The 14,575-nt window shown below is 39.3% G+C and overlaps 1 protein-coding gene across 1 annotated transcript; it reads left to right on the top strand.

Annotated features, from left to right (window-relative positions):
* Nucleotides 1-539: 539 nt before the first annotated feature.
* LOC124507450 (60S ribosomal protein L23a-like) lies at nucleotides 540-1,047 on the top strand. The gene has a single exon (XM_047073789.1). The coding sequence runs from the start codon at nucleotides 540-542 to the stop codon at nucleotides 951-953; it is 414 nt and encodes a 137-aa protein (XP_046929745.1). The 3' UTR covers nucleotides 954-1,047.
* Nucleotides 1,048-14,575: the final 13,528 nt, after the last annotated feature.

Consider the following 14,575-nt stretch of genomic DNA (forward strand, 5'->3'; position numbering starts at 1 on the left):
CACCTCTTCTCAGCCAGTGAAGAAGCATCCCAGGTGCTGACATCCCAGGTGCTTCCACACCCACTGGTGCTTTTGTCTCCAGTCCCCAGTGGGTTTGCCGCTTGCTGTGCTCAAGACAGCCCTCAACAAACAGATGACCCACCGGGGCGGGGCCCACACTGGTCCCCTTTTGTAACACATTTCAGACAAACACGATCTCTCCCTGCTTTGTGAAAACAAAACAAAAACCAAAAATGAAATTAAAAAAAAAAACACAAAACCTAGATGTGTATGTGAGTGAAAAGGGGAGCTATTAATATTTATAGTTGGAGCACAGGCATAAACCTAGTCTGTCCTGGACACTGGGATATATGGTTGTATTAGGGTTCTCCAGGGCTCTTTATTTTATATCTGCATATGTATAGTATGTAGTATATACAAGGAGATTTCTGATAAGAAATTGGCTCATGAGATTATAGAAGCTAGCAAATCCAAAATCTGTAAAGCCCATTCCAGTCCAAAGGCTGGAAGCCTCCATAAAACCAGGAAGAGTGGCTTTCATGAAGATGGTGCGGAAAGCAAAGAAGGAAGCCCCTGCCCCTCCCAAAGCTGAAGCCAAAGCAAAGGCTTTGAAGGCCAAGAAAGCAGTCCTGGAAGGCATCCACAGTCACACAAAAAAAGATCTTCCTGTCACCTACATTCCTTCAGAGACACTGTATCTAAGAAGGCATCCCAAATATTCTGGACGTGCCCCCAGGAGAAATAAGCTTGACCACTATGGCATCATCAAATTCCCCCTGACTACTGAGTCAGCCGTGAAGAAAATAGAAGACAACAACACTCTTGTGTTCATTGTGGATGTCAAGGCCAACAAGCATCAGATCAAACAGGCTGTGAAGAAGCTCTATGACATTGACATGGCCAAGGTCAACACTCCGATCAAGCCCCATGGAGGAAAGAAGGCATATGTTTGACTGACTCCTGACTGTGATGCTTTGGATGTTGCCAACAAAATTGGGATCATCTAAACTGTGTCCAGCTGGCTAAATCTAAATATAAATTTTTTCACCAAAAACAACAACAACAACAACAACCCACAAACACCCCCCCCCCCCCCCGCACACACAAAACCCAATAAAACACCATGAAGAGCTAAGGTCCCAGTTTGAAAGTTGTCAGGCAGAAATCTCTCATACTCTGGGAGGGCCAGCCTTTTGTTCTATTTAAACCTTCAACTGATTGGATGAGTTCAACTGCTTTACTTAGTCTAACAATTTAAATGTGAATCTCCTCCAAAACCACCCTCACAGAAACATCCAGAAAAAAGTATAACCAAATATCTGGGCTTTCCATGGTTTAGCCAAGTTGACACATAAAATTAATTGGAGTAGCCATCCAACTTCTTTTATTTTTTTTTATTTTTTTTTATTTTTTATTTTATTTTATTTTTTTTTATGGTATATACTTCTGTATTTGACTTCTTTTGCTCAGCATTGTTAGATTCGTCCATATTATTGTGTTCTTTTTTTTTTTTTATATGAAGTTTATTGACAAATTGGTTTCCATACAACACCCAGTGCTCATCCCAAAAGGTGCCCTCCTCAATACCCATCACCCACCCGCCCCTCCCTCCCACCCCCCATCAACCCTCAGTTTGTTCTCAGTTTTTAACAGTCTCTTATGCTTTGGCTCTCTCCCACTCTAACGTCCTTTTTTTTTTTTTTTTTTTCCTTCCCCTCCCCCATGGGTTCCTGTTAAGTTTCTCAGGATCCACATAAGAGTGAAACCATATGGTATCTGTCTTTCTCTGTATGGCTTATTTCACTTAGCATCACACTCTCCAGTTCCATCCACGTTGCTACAAAAGGCCATATTTCATTTTTTCTCATTGCCACGTAGTATTCCATTGTGTATATAAACCACAATTTCTTTATCCATTCATCAGTTGATGGACATTTAGGCTCTTTCCATAATTTGGCTATTGTTGACAGTGCTGCTATGAACATTGGGGTACAAGTGCCCCTATGCATCAGTACTCCTGTATCCCTTGGGTAGATTCCTAGCAGTGCTATTGCTGGGTCATAGGGTAGGTCTATTTTTAATTTTCTGAGGAACCTCCACACTGCTTTCCAGAGCGGCTGCACCAATTTGCATTCCCACCAACAGTGCAAGAGGGTTCCCGTTTCTCCACATCCTCTCCAGCATCTGTAGTCTCCTGATTTGTTCATTTTGGCCACTCTGACTGGCGTGAGGTGATACCTGAGTGTGGTTTTGATTTGTATTTCCCTGATAAGGAGCGACGCTGAACATCTTTTCATGTGCCTGTTGGCCATCTGGATGTCTTCTTTAGAGAAGTGTCTATTCATGTTTTCTGCCCATTTCTTCACTGGGTTATTTGTTTTTCGTGTGTGGAGTTTGGTGAGCTCTTTATAGATTTTAGATACTAGCCCTTTGTCCGATATGTCATTTGCAAATATCTTTTCCCATTCCGTTGGTTGCCTTTTAGTTTTGTTGGTTGTTTCCTTTGCTGTGCAGAAGCTTTTTATCTTCATAAGGTCCCAGTAATTCATTTTTGCTTTTAATTCCCTTGCCTTTGGGGATGTGTCGAGTAAGAGATTGCTACGGCTGAGGTCAGAGAGGTCTTTTCCTGCTTTCTCCTCTAAGGTTCTGATGGTTTCCTGTCTCACATTTAGGTCCTTTATCCATTTTGAGTTTATTTTTGTAAATGGTGTGAGAAAGTGGTCTAGTTTCAACCTTCTGCATGTTGCTGTCCAGTTCTCCCAGCACCATTTGTTAAAGAGGCTGTCTTTTTTCCATTGGATGTTCTTTCCTGCTTTGTCAAAGATGAGTTGGCCATACGTTTGTGGGTCTAGTTCTGGGGTTTCTATTCTATTCCATTGGTCTGTGTGTCTGTTTTTGTGCCAATACCATGCTGTCTTGATGATGACAGCTTTGTAGTAGAGGCTGAAGTCTGGGATTGTGATGCCTCCTGCTTTGGTCTTCTTCTTCAAAATTCCTTTGGCTATTCGGGGCCTTTTGTGGTTCCATATGAATTTTAGGATTGCTTGTTCTAGTTTTGAGAAGAATGCTGGTGCAATTTTGATTGGGATTGCATTGAATGTGTAGATAGCTTTGGGTAGTATTGACATTTTGACAATATTTATTTTTCCAATCCATGAGCAGGGAATGTCTTTCCATTTCTTTAAATCTTCTTCAATTGCCTTCATAAGCTTTCTATAGTTTTCAGCATACAGATCCTTTACATCTTTGGTTAGATTTATTCCTAGGTATTTTATGCTTCTTGGTGCAATTGTGAATGGGATCAGTTTCTTTATTTGTCTTTCTGTTGCTTCATTGTTAGTGTATAAGAATGCAACTGATTTCTGTACATTGATTTTGTATCCTGCAACTTTGCTGAATTCATGTATCAGTTCTAGCAGACTTTTGGTGGAGTCTATCGGATTTTCCATGTATAATATCATGTCATCTGCAAAAAGCGAAAGCTTGACTTCATCTTTGCCAATTTTGATGCCTTTGATTTCCTTTTGTTGTCTGATTGCTGATGCTAGAACTTCCAGCACTATGTTAAACAACAACGGTGAGAGTGGGCATCCCTGTCGTGTTCCTGATCTCAGGGAAAAAGCTCTCAGTTTTTCCCCGTTGAGGATGATGTTAGCTGTGGGCTTTTCATAAATGGCTTTTATGATCTTTAAGTATGTTCCTTCTATCCCGACTTTCTCAAGGGTTTTTATTAAGAAAGGGTGCTGGATTTTGTCAAAGGCCTTTTCTGCATCGATTGACAGGATCATATGGTTCTTCTCTTTTTTTTTGTTAATGTGATGTATCACGTTGATTGATTTGCGAATGTTGAACCAGCCCTGCATCCCAGGAATGAATCCCACTTGATCATGGTGAATAATTCTTTTTATATGCTGTTGAATTCGATTTGCTGGTATCTTATTGAGAATTTTTGCATCCATATTCATCAGGGATATTGGCCTGTAGTTCTCTTTTTTTACTGGGTCTCTGTCTGGTTTAGGAATCAAAGTAATACTGGCTTCATAGAATGAGTCTGGAAGTTTTCCTTCCCTTTCTATTTCTTGGAATAGCTTGAGAAGGATAGGTATTATCTCTGCTTTAAACGTCTGGTAGAACTCCCCTGGGAAGCCATCTGGTCCTGGACTCTTATTTGTTGGGAGATTTTTGATAACCGATTCAATTTCTTCGCTGGTTATGGGTCTGTTCAAGCTTTCTCTTTCCTCCTGATTGAGTTTTGGAAGAGTGTGGGTGTTCAGGAATTTGTCCATTTCTTCCAGGTTGTCCAATTTGTTGGCATATAATTTTTCATAGTATTCCCTGATAATTGTTTGTATCTCTGAGGGATTGGTTGTAATAATTCCATTTTCATTCATGATTTTATCTATTTGGGTCATCTCCCTTTTCTTTTGGAGAAGCCTGGCTAGAGGTTTGTCAATTTTGTTTATTTTTTCAAAAAACCAACTTTTGGTTTCGTTGATCTGCTCTACAGTTTTTTTAGATTCTATATTGTTTATTTCTGCTCTGATCTTTATTATTTCTCTTCTTCTGCTGGGTTTAGACTGCCTTTGCTGTTCTGCTTCTATTTCCTTTAGGTGTGCTGTTAGATTTTGTATTTGGGATTTTTCTTGTTTCTTGAGATAGGCCTGGATTGCAATGTATTTTCCTCTCAGGACTGCCTTCGCTGCGTCCCAAAGCGTTTGGATTGTTGTATTTTCATTTTCGTTTGTTTCCATATATTTTTTGATTTCTTCTCTAATTGCCTGGTTGACCCACTCATTCGTTAGTAGGGTGTTCTTTAACCTCCACGCTTTTGGAGGTTTTCCAGACTTTTTCCTGTGGTTGATTTCAAGCTTCATAGCATTGTGGTCTGAAAGTATGCATGGTATAATTTCAATTCTTGTAAACTTATGAAGGGCTGTTTTGTGACCCAGTATATGATCTATCTTGGAGAATGTTCCATGTGCACTCGAGAAGAAAGTATATTCTGTTGCTTTGGGATGCAGAGTTCTAAATATATCTGTCAAGTCCATCTGATCCAGTGTCTCATTCAGGGCCCTTGTTTCTTTATTGACCGTGTGTCTAGATGATCTATCCATTTCTGTAAGTGGGGTGTTAAAGTCCCCAGCAATTACCACATTCTTATCAATAAGGTTGCTTCTGTTTATGAGTAATTGTTTTATATATTTGGGGGCTCCGGTATTCGGCGCATAGACATTTATCATTGTTAGCTCTTCCTGATGGATAGACCCTGTAACTATTATATAATGTCCTTCTTCATCTCTTGTTACAGCCTTTAATTTAAAGTCTAGTTTGTCTGATATAAGTATGGCTACTCCAGCTTTCTTCTGGCTTCCAGTAGCATGATAAATAGTTCTCCATCCCCTCACTCTGAATCTAAAGGTGTCCTCAGGCCTAAAATGAGTCTCTTGTAGACAGCAAATAGATGGGTCTTGTTTTTTTATCCATTCTGATACCCTATGTCTTTTGGTTGGCGCATTTAATCCATTTACATTCAGTGTTATTATAGAAAGATATGGGTTTAGAGTCATTGTGATGTCTGTATGTTTTATGCTTGTAGTGATGTCTCTGGTACTTTGTCTCACAGGGTCCCCCTTAGGATCTCTTGTAGGGCTGGTTTAGTGGTGACAAATTCCTTCAGTTTTTGTTTGTTTGGGAAGACCTTTATCTCTCCTTCTATTCTAAATGACAGACTTGCTGGATAAAGGATTCTCGGCTGCATATTTTTGCTGTCTAGCACCCTGAAAATCTCGTGCCAATTCTTTCTGGCCTGCCAAGTTTCAAAAGAGAGATCAGTCACGAGTCTTATAGGTCTCCCTTTATATGTGAGGGCACGTTTACCCCTTGCTGCTTTCAGAATTCTCTCTTTATCCTTGTATTTTGCCAGTTTCACTATGATATGTCGTGCAGAAGATTGATTCAAGTTACGTCTGAAGGGAGTTCTCTGTGCCTCTCGGATTTCAATGCCTTTTTCCTTCCCCAGTTCAGGGAAGTTCTCAGCTATTATTTCTTCAAGTACCCCTTCAGCACCTTTCCCTCTCTCTTCCTCCTCTGGGATACCAATTATGCGTATATTATTTCTTTTTAGTGTATCACTTAGTTCTCTAATTTTCCCCTCATACTCCTGGATTTTTTTATCACTCTTTTTCTCAGCTTCCTCTTTTTCCATAACTTTATCTTCTAGTTCACCTATTCTCTCCTCTGCCTCTTCCATCCGAGCCGTGGTGGTTTGCATTTTGTTTTCCATTTCCTTTAAAGCGTTTTTCAGCTCCTCGTGACTGTTCCTTAGTCCCCTGATGTCTGTAGCAAGAGATTCTCTGCTGTCCTGTATGCTGTTTTCCAGCCCAGCGATTAATTTTATGACTATTATTCTAAATTCACTTTCTGTTATATTATTTAAATCCTTTTTGATCAGCTCATTAGCTGTTGTTATTTCCTGGAGATTCTTCTGAGGGGAATTCTTCCGCTTGGTCATTTTGGATAGTCCCTGGTGTGGTGAGGGCCTGCAGGGCACTTCCCCTGTGCTGTGGTGTATAACTGGAGTTGGTGGGCGGGGCCGCAGTCCGACCTGATGTCTGCCCCCAGCCCACAGCTGGGGCCACAGTCAGACTGGTGTATGCCTTCTCTTCCCCTCTCCTAGGGGCGGGATTCACTGTGGGGTGGTGTGGCCCGTCTGGGCTACTTGCACACTGCCAGGCTTGTGATGCTGGGGATCTGGTGTATTAGCTGGGGTGGGAAGGCAAGGTGCACGGCGGCAGGGGGGGCAGGCTTAGCTCGCTTCTCCTTAGGTGATCCACTTCAGGAGGGGCCCTATGGCAGCCGGAGGGAGTCAGATCCGCTGCCGGAGGTTTGGCTCCGCAGAAGCACAGAGTTGGGTGTTCGCGCGGAGCGAGCAATTTCCCTGGCCGGAGCCGGTTCCCTTTGGGATTTTGGCTGGGGTATGGGCGGGGGAGATGGCGCTGGCTAGCGCCTTTGTTCCCCGCCAAACTGAGCTCTGTCGTCCGGGGGCTCCGCAGCTCACCCTCCCTTTGTCCTCCAGCCTTCCCGTTTTCCGAGCAGAGCTGTTAACTTATGACCTCCCAGACGCTAAGTCGCGCTTGCTGTCGGAACACAGTCCGTCAGGCCCCTCCGCTTTTGCAAGCCGGACTCGGGGGCTCTGCTTGGTCGGCGAGCCGCCCCTCCGCCCCGGCTCCCTCCCGCCAGTCCGTGGAGCGTGCACCGCCTCGCCGCCCTTCCTACCCTCTTCCGTGGGCCTCTCGTCTGCACTTGGGTCCGGTGACTCTGTTCTGCTAATCCTCTGGCGGTTTTCTGGGTTATTTAGGCAGGTGTAGGTGGAATCTAAGTGATCAGCAGGACGCGCGGTGAGCCCAGCGTCCTCCTACGCCGCCATCTTCTTCTCCATCCAACTTCTTTTCAAGCGGCTGGTAATTTGCTGTCTCATGTTGAGCCTCTGGCCACAGTGATTCACACAGTATTTTCTTTTACCTTTACTGCAACAATGAATCCAGTCTCTCCTTATTGTATACTTGCTCTTAGTTTGTGTCAGAAATTCTCTGGCTCCAGCCCCTTCATATTTATTTATCTTTCTTCTAGGTATTTAATTTTATCGTGTCATTTTAAGACATTGATTTATAAACTATGCTCTGTGGAGGGATGTGGTGTGGGGTAGGTAAATGGAAGAATGTAGGCAACAGGTGGGTTATCAGGCACCACTGTTGCTTCATCAGAGTTGAAGCTCTGTTTTTGTTGCTTCCCGGTAAGCTTTTATCTGAGGACAGATTAGTTGGTTAAACTGTGTTTGAAAATCACTACATATTTTCCTTAATGAGTCCATGAAACTGCTGAAATTGTATGTAATAATTTCTTTGTGAGGTTGTGTTTTTCTGAGGAGAGGGTGCACAAATTTCTCGTTTATTTACAAAGGTCTGTAACTCACAACAAATTAATCACCCATTGGTTAAATGTTATGCATGTTATCTTGTATTTTCAAAAGTAGATATGATTTAGAAATTACATATGAGGATGCTGAGAATATTGATATTTAATAAATCATGTCCTATGTTTCTATTGGCTCAGTAACAAAATGATACTGAAATGATGCAAAGATTCATTTGCACCAGAAAACAAAAGAGGAAAAAAGGCCTTTCCAATGCACATTTAACTGCAGACATTACTGCCTTCTTGGTGGGGTGGCATGTTTGATACATGGAGACAAAAGTATCTTCCTTCTCAACACTCTTCTCTGAAACTTGGCTAAGTAGAAAAATATCATCGAGTCAGATCAAGTTTAAACAGAAAAAAATTTCTGTTTTCTATTGTTCCATAGCAAACACTCTCAACACTTACTGGCTTAAAATAACAGCATTTATTATTTTTTATGATTCTTTCGGTTGACTGGCTGGCTCATTACTCCACATAGTGTCAGCTGGGAACGTGGCCAGGCTACCTTTGCCCTCCATGTGGTATCTTATCCTTCAGAGAATGTATTTCCATGTGTCCTCTCCCTTCAGGAGAACAGAATGGAGACTGAGTTCCAAGAAGATGAGTCCCAGTGTACAATTGCTTGTCAACCTTCTGTTCACATCATGCATGTTGATGCATGGCCAAAGTTCATGTGCAAGCCCAGAATCAATATGGGAGAGAACCATCCCAAGCTTCAATCCTGGGAGCATGATTCATTAGGAGCCACCAGTGTAATTTCTAACAGAGAAAGGAATTTGAAAAAATTTGTTTGTACAAAGAAGGCTGGTAGCTCATGGTCAGAGATGAAATCTGTTATTAGAAATTAAAAAACTATGTATCCATACATATAATTTAGGTAATGTATCCATACATATAATTAGAAAATTTAGGTAATGTATCCATACATATAATTAGAAAATTCATCCCTTAAAAACCTTCACTATTAAAATAGGAAGAAAGAAAATGAAATCATTAAGTGTCTTATTTGAAATATTTTTTAAGTGCACAGAATAACTACTAAGGAAAACATAGGCATAAATAATAAGGCAAAAGGGAGAATTTAACAGTTTGAAAAACCATCACAAAAATGATAGGTTAATATCAAAAGTTGCTTCCTTGAAAAGTCTAATGAAATAAAGCTCTCATAATTAAAAATCAAGTAAAATAGAGAAAACACATACATAATATAATGAAAATTTGAATTAAAGGTTAATTCTAGGCTTACTAATATATTATCCTATTCTGAAATCCATTACCAATTCTGTAAAGAAATACAAATTTGGGGTGCCTAGGTGGCTTAGTCGGTTAAGTGTCCAACTCTTGGTTTTGGCTCAGATCATTATCTCTGTTTGCGGGTTCAAGCCCTGCATCCAGCTCTGCGCTGTCACTGCAGAGCCTGCTTGGGATTCTCTCTCTCTCTCTCTCTCTCTCTCTGTCTCTCTCCCTCTCCTTCTAGCCCTCTCCCACTTGTACTCCCTGTCTCTCAAAATACATAAACTTGAAAAAAAATAAAGAAATACAAATTTGAAGTTACAATATTTGAAAGAATGGTGCAAAATTAACATTATTTATAGATAATTTGATTTGTAATCCAGATAACTTGAGATAACTCAAAAGTATTAAGATTAACAAATTAAATATGTTTAAAATGCATATAAAAATAAGGAACTCTGTTATTTATCAGCAGTGATCACAATATATTGTAGAGAACAGTTTTCATACACATTAGTAGCAAAACTTTACCCAGGAATATATTAGCTCATTGCCTGGTCCATGAAAGTCTCTCAAAAATATTTTCTGGATGTTCAGGGGATGCATAGCTGGCTCAGTCGATGGAGCATGCAACTCTTGATCTCAGGCTCATGAGTTTTAGCCCCATGTATTGGGCATGGAGCCTACTTAATTAAAAAAAAGAAAAACAATTCTGGGTGTTCATAGACTAATAAAAATGAACCAGAAGAGTGTAGAACCTATGTGAACAGCCAATACACTTTACTTGAGACATAATAAAGGGTGTTGATTAAATAAATGTGTACCATGTTCCAGGATGGGAACTGTGAATATTGTGAAGACGCTAATTTTATCCTATTAATTTAAATGTTTACTTCAGTTCCATTATGTGACTTCAAAACAGTTTTTGGAACTTAAAGTCATACGAAAGTGTGATGGAAGAACAAAAAAGGGGGTAGTGGTATTCGTTTCTTTTTTAAAAACAAGAGTAAGATATGCAGACACTACTGAAGACTTGAATTTAAAACAAAGCCGTGATAACCAAAACGGCATGTGATTGGCACCAAATCAGTTAGATTAATAAATCTGAATAAAAATGTCTAGAACAGACTTTAATGTAATCAGAATATGAAATATGTTAAATTTTCAAACCAGTAGAAAAATTCATTTATTTAAATACTGATGCTGGAAGCACTACTTAAAAATTTTTTTATGTCTTTATTTTATTTTGAGAGATGGAGTGCAAGTTGGGGGAGGGGCAGAGAGAGAGGGAGACACAAAATCCAAAGCAGGCTCCAGGCTCTGAGCTGCAGCACAGACCCCGACACGGGGCTCAAACCCACAGACTGTGAGATCATGACCTGAGCTGAAGTCAGACGCTTAACTGACTGAGCCACCCAGGTGCCCCATGGAAGCATTATTAATAATAAAAATAAGAACTCTATGTCAAATTATAAACCATAATAAATAAAAACAATGGTAATTGACATATTTGCCTACATAAAAATAAAATTTTTGTATGTAAACATATTATGAATAAAAGTTAAAAAATGTAAGTTTCAGTTAGGCAGAATGATAAATTCTAGAGATCTGCTGTACAATATCGTGCCTGTAATTAACAGCACTATATTTACACTTTAAAAGTTTGTTAAATTTGTCACGTTAAGTGTCCTTACTACAATGAAAAACAACTTGGGGCACCTGGATGGCTCAGTCAATTGAGTGTCTGACTCTTGATTTCTGCTCAGATCATGATCTCAGGGTCGTGAGATCAAGCTGCATGTTGGGTTTAGCACAGAGCATGGAGCCTGCTTGGGATTTTCTCTCTCTCTCTCTCTCTGCCCCTCCTCTGCTTATTCTCTCTCTCTGTCTCAAAATAAATAAACTTAAAAAAAAACCTTGATGAGGTATTTTCCAGAAATTTTTTTCTTCAAAAATCCCTTGAAAGTGAAAATTCTTATTAAATAAAGAGCCTTTACAGAAATAATGAAAGAATGAGCAATAAATACATAAATAACAGAACTGATTAGGACACGAACCAACAAAAGAATACAAAATAAAAAAAAAAAGAATGGGAGTTATTTAACCTCACAATTGATTAAAGAAAATAAAAATCTATGTATTTTGTATTTTAAAATTTGAAAAATGAAAGAAAAATGATAGCCAGTGTTGTCAATAGTTCAGGTAAATGGGACTTATGCATTATAGAGGAGGGTAAAAGTAACACGACATATGTAGAATACATGTGTAGAATAATTTGGTAATTTGTATCAAAATACTTTAAATGAAAATATCTTTGATCTCTAATTTTGTCTCCTAAAATTGTCCCTAAGTAAATAATGATGGATGTGAATTAGAGCATTAATGTTTTATTGCAAACTTAAAAAAAATATATGAACAACTGCATTTACAGCCAAAGAATATTATTAAAGCACCTTAAATCTGTATGATGGGAATACTTGTAGGCATTAATAACACATGGTGAAAGAATATATACTTCATGACAGACAATAATAATATTCAGGGTGATTAATATTATGTGAATGAGTAGTTTATAAAATATTAAGCATAGTGTGGGGCGCCTGGGTGGCTCAGTCGGTTGAGTGTCCGACTTCAGCTCAGGTCATGATCTCACACTCCGTGAGTTCGAGCCCCGCGTCAGGCTCTGTGCTGTCAGCTCAGAGCCTGGAGCCTGTTTCAGATTCTGTGTCTCCCTCTCTCTGTCCCTCCCCTGCTCATGCTCTGTCTCTCTCTGTCTCAAAAATAAATTAATAAAAACATTAAAAAAATATTAAGCATAGTGTAATCCCAGTGGAAAAAAATCTTGGGAAATACATGCTGAAATATTAATATTTCTTGTTTCTTACATATGGCATTATGAGTAATTTTTATTTCTTTTTTGTAGTGATTTTCTGTATTTTTCAAAGTTTCTTAATGATGGTTTTGTTTTTGTAATCAGAAGGAATCTATTCAAAGTCAATATTATAGACAAAAGTTGATAAAAACAAGAACTATCCTTTTGCTTCCATACACTTATGTGAGTGCATAGTTGTGCACACGTATACACACACACACACACACACACACACACACACACACACACACCTCCCAGGGTACATATGTCTTTGTTTTGTAGTATCAGTTCTTTCAGCATTAACTGTGAAGTGATCGGCTTCCAGAACTACAACATCTGTAGCAAATGTGGAATATTTGGACAATTTTTAGCTTGCATTCCCCAACCCCATGAGCCATAGAAGACATTTGGGACTACTTGGTGAAGAGAGATTTGGTCTGCTATGGGCAAATCTGTTATCTGAGGGTTTTTCTTAATACCCAGATCTGACCAGTATTCAGAATTCTATTGGCTTAAAGATTTGTTTTGCACACTGTCCCTTCAGTTACTCCCTGAGGAGTTCTCTATCGTCAATTGTATAAGATTTACTATTTCATGTAAGTCAAGAAGAAAATATTGCTATGCTGTCTAATATTTACTTATTCTTCCTCTCACCCGGTTCTTTTGTTTCTTCTTTCCTTTCTCCTTCCCTCTCTCTTTCCATTCTTTGGTTCTTTCCTTCCTTTTTCTCTCCCTTGCTCTTCACTCCTTCTCTCCCCAAGTATATGTGAAGTGTAACATTTAGTGTTGACCAGTGATAAAGCACACCTCTTAACGTGCCTTCAGTTAGCTCACCAACACTTGAGGGGATTTAGAGAGTTTTGTGTTTTCAGAAATTTTATGAAATAATACCTTGCAAAGATTAAATTGAATAATTCTCACAGGATTTAGTGAGAAAGATAGTGAAAAGTTTAAATATTTTGAAAGAATCCTTAAATAGGAGCCAGGCAACTTACCTCATTATATGGCAACACTATTACTGTGGAGCAAAATCTCTGGGTGTGATGATCAATTTGGAAAACATATCCTAGCAAGTTGGAATCTCTTTTCTCCAATATCCTGCCATAGAGTGAATGTCTGTGTTCCCCTAAATTTGTATGTTGAAACCTAATCCCCGATGTGACGGTATTAGGAGGCAGGGCCTTTGGGAGGTGACTAGCCCTTATGAATAGGTGTTAATTTCCTTATAAAAGAGATTCTAGAGGGATTTCTCTCCCCTTCTGTCATGTGATGTTACAGTAAAAAGATAGCCATCTTTGAGGAGGTAGGCTCTCACAAGACACCAAATCTACCAGTGCCTTGATCTTGGACTTCCCAGCCTCCAGAACTGTCAGAAATAAATTTCTGTTGTTTATAAGCTACCCAGTCTGTATAGTGGTTTGTTATAGCAGCTCAAACGGACTAACATATACCCCCTGAAAATGTTTTCCATCATACTCTGACCCAGAATAAATATTTCTTCTTCCCAGTCACTATTAGGCATGTATAGGAGCATCTCTCAGCCCCAATTCTCAACAGCTGCAAATTGTTTTTTTCATTTTCACTATGTTCTCAAATGTCATCCTTCACAGAACATCCAGTTTTCCTAGGGTGGTTAGAGAAGTAGACTTGAACTTTGCCTTCTTTTTCTCTGCTCCCCACCATTAATCTCTTTTACCTACTTTTGATTTCTAAAGACTCGAGGTGTGTATATATCAGCTTGAGAGTTGGGATGAAAAAGGTGAAACAAGATTTTAATTTGTGTATGAGAATTTCCCCCTAGAGATTAAAAAAAAAGAGTCAAGGCCATCCTACTGTTCAAAGTTCAGATAGTACGTACACTCATGAATTAAAGATAACATAATGTTGGTAGACAGGATTCAGATAGAAGAATGTTCTGATTTATTAAACTTGTCTTTCTAAGTAAGATAAAGTAGTTGAGCTAATCGACAATATAAGTCTCTTCTTTCTGAGTCTCAGAAGGAAATAATTCTCTGTAAGAGCCTTAGGAGAGAGAGAACTATAAAAACAGGTTCCACTCTGATGGGCAGACACTGGGAGAGGGACTGTATAATTTTGTACATTGGCTGAGGCTAATTCAAATAGTGTTAATTGTTCCTCTGCCTCTAGTCAAGGTGGTGCCCTAAGACTCAACACAATTCCACTGGGTCTTCACCCAGAATTGAGAGTGTTAGAAGCTGAACTGTTTCAGGAGAAACAATGATCTTTGCTTTAGCTGTGTACTGCATCCATCCCAGCATACTTTGGAGCCAGGGGTAGGAAAGTAGAAAAGGGGACAGGTGCTGGTATCACTTCTACGTATTACTTTTTTTCAATGCTTACTATAAATTAACTTTTGCTACCAAAGTGTGCTTTATTTAATTGTACAGGTGGACCAGGGAGAGTTAACTTGATATGTAGAACAATGTTAATAGATTAAATTTCTTATGATTCCTATTTTGTCCTTCTGAGCCT

This window comes from Lynx rufus, unplaced genomic scaffold (genome assembly GCF_022079265.1).
Source record: "Lynx rufus isolate CCGP_SWC_20201006 ecotype Redwood Valley unplaced genomic scaffold, mLynRuf1.p SCAF_12, whole genome shotgun sequence".
Taxonomy (NCBI): Eukaryota; Metazoa; Chordata; class Mammalia; order Carnivora; family Felidae; genus Lynx; species Lynx rufus.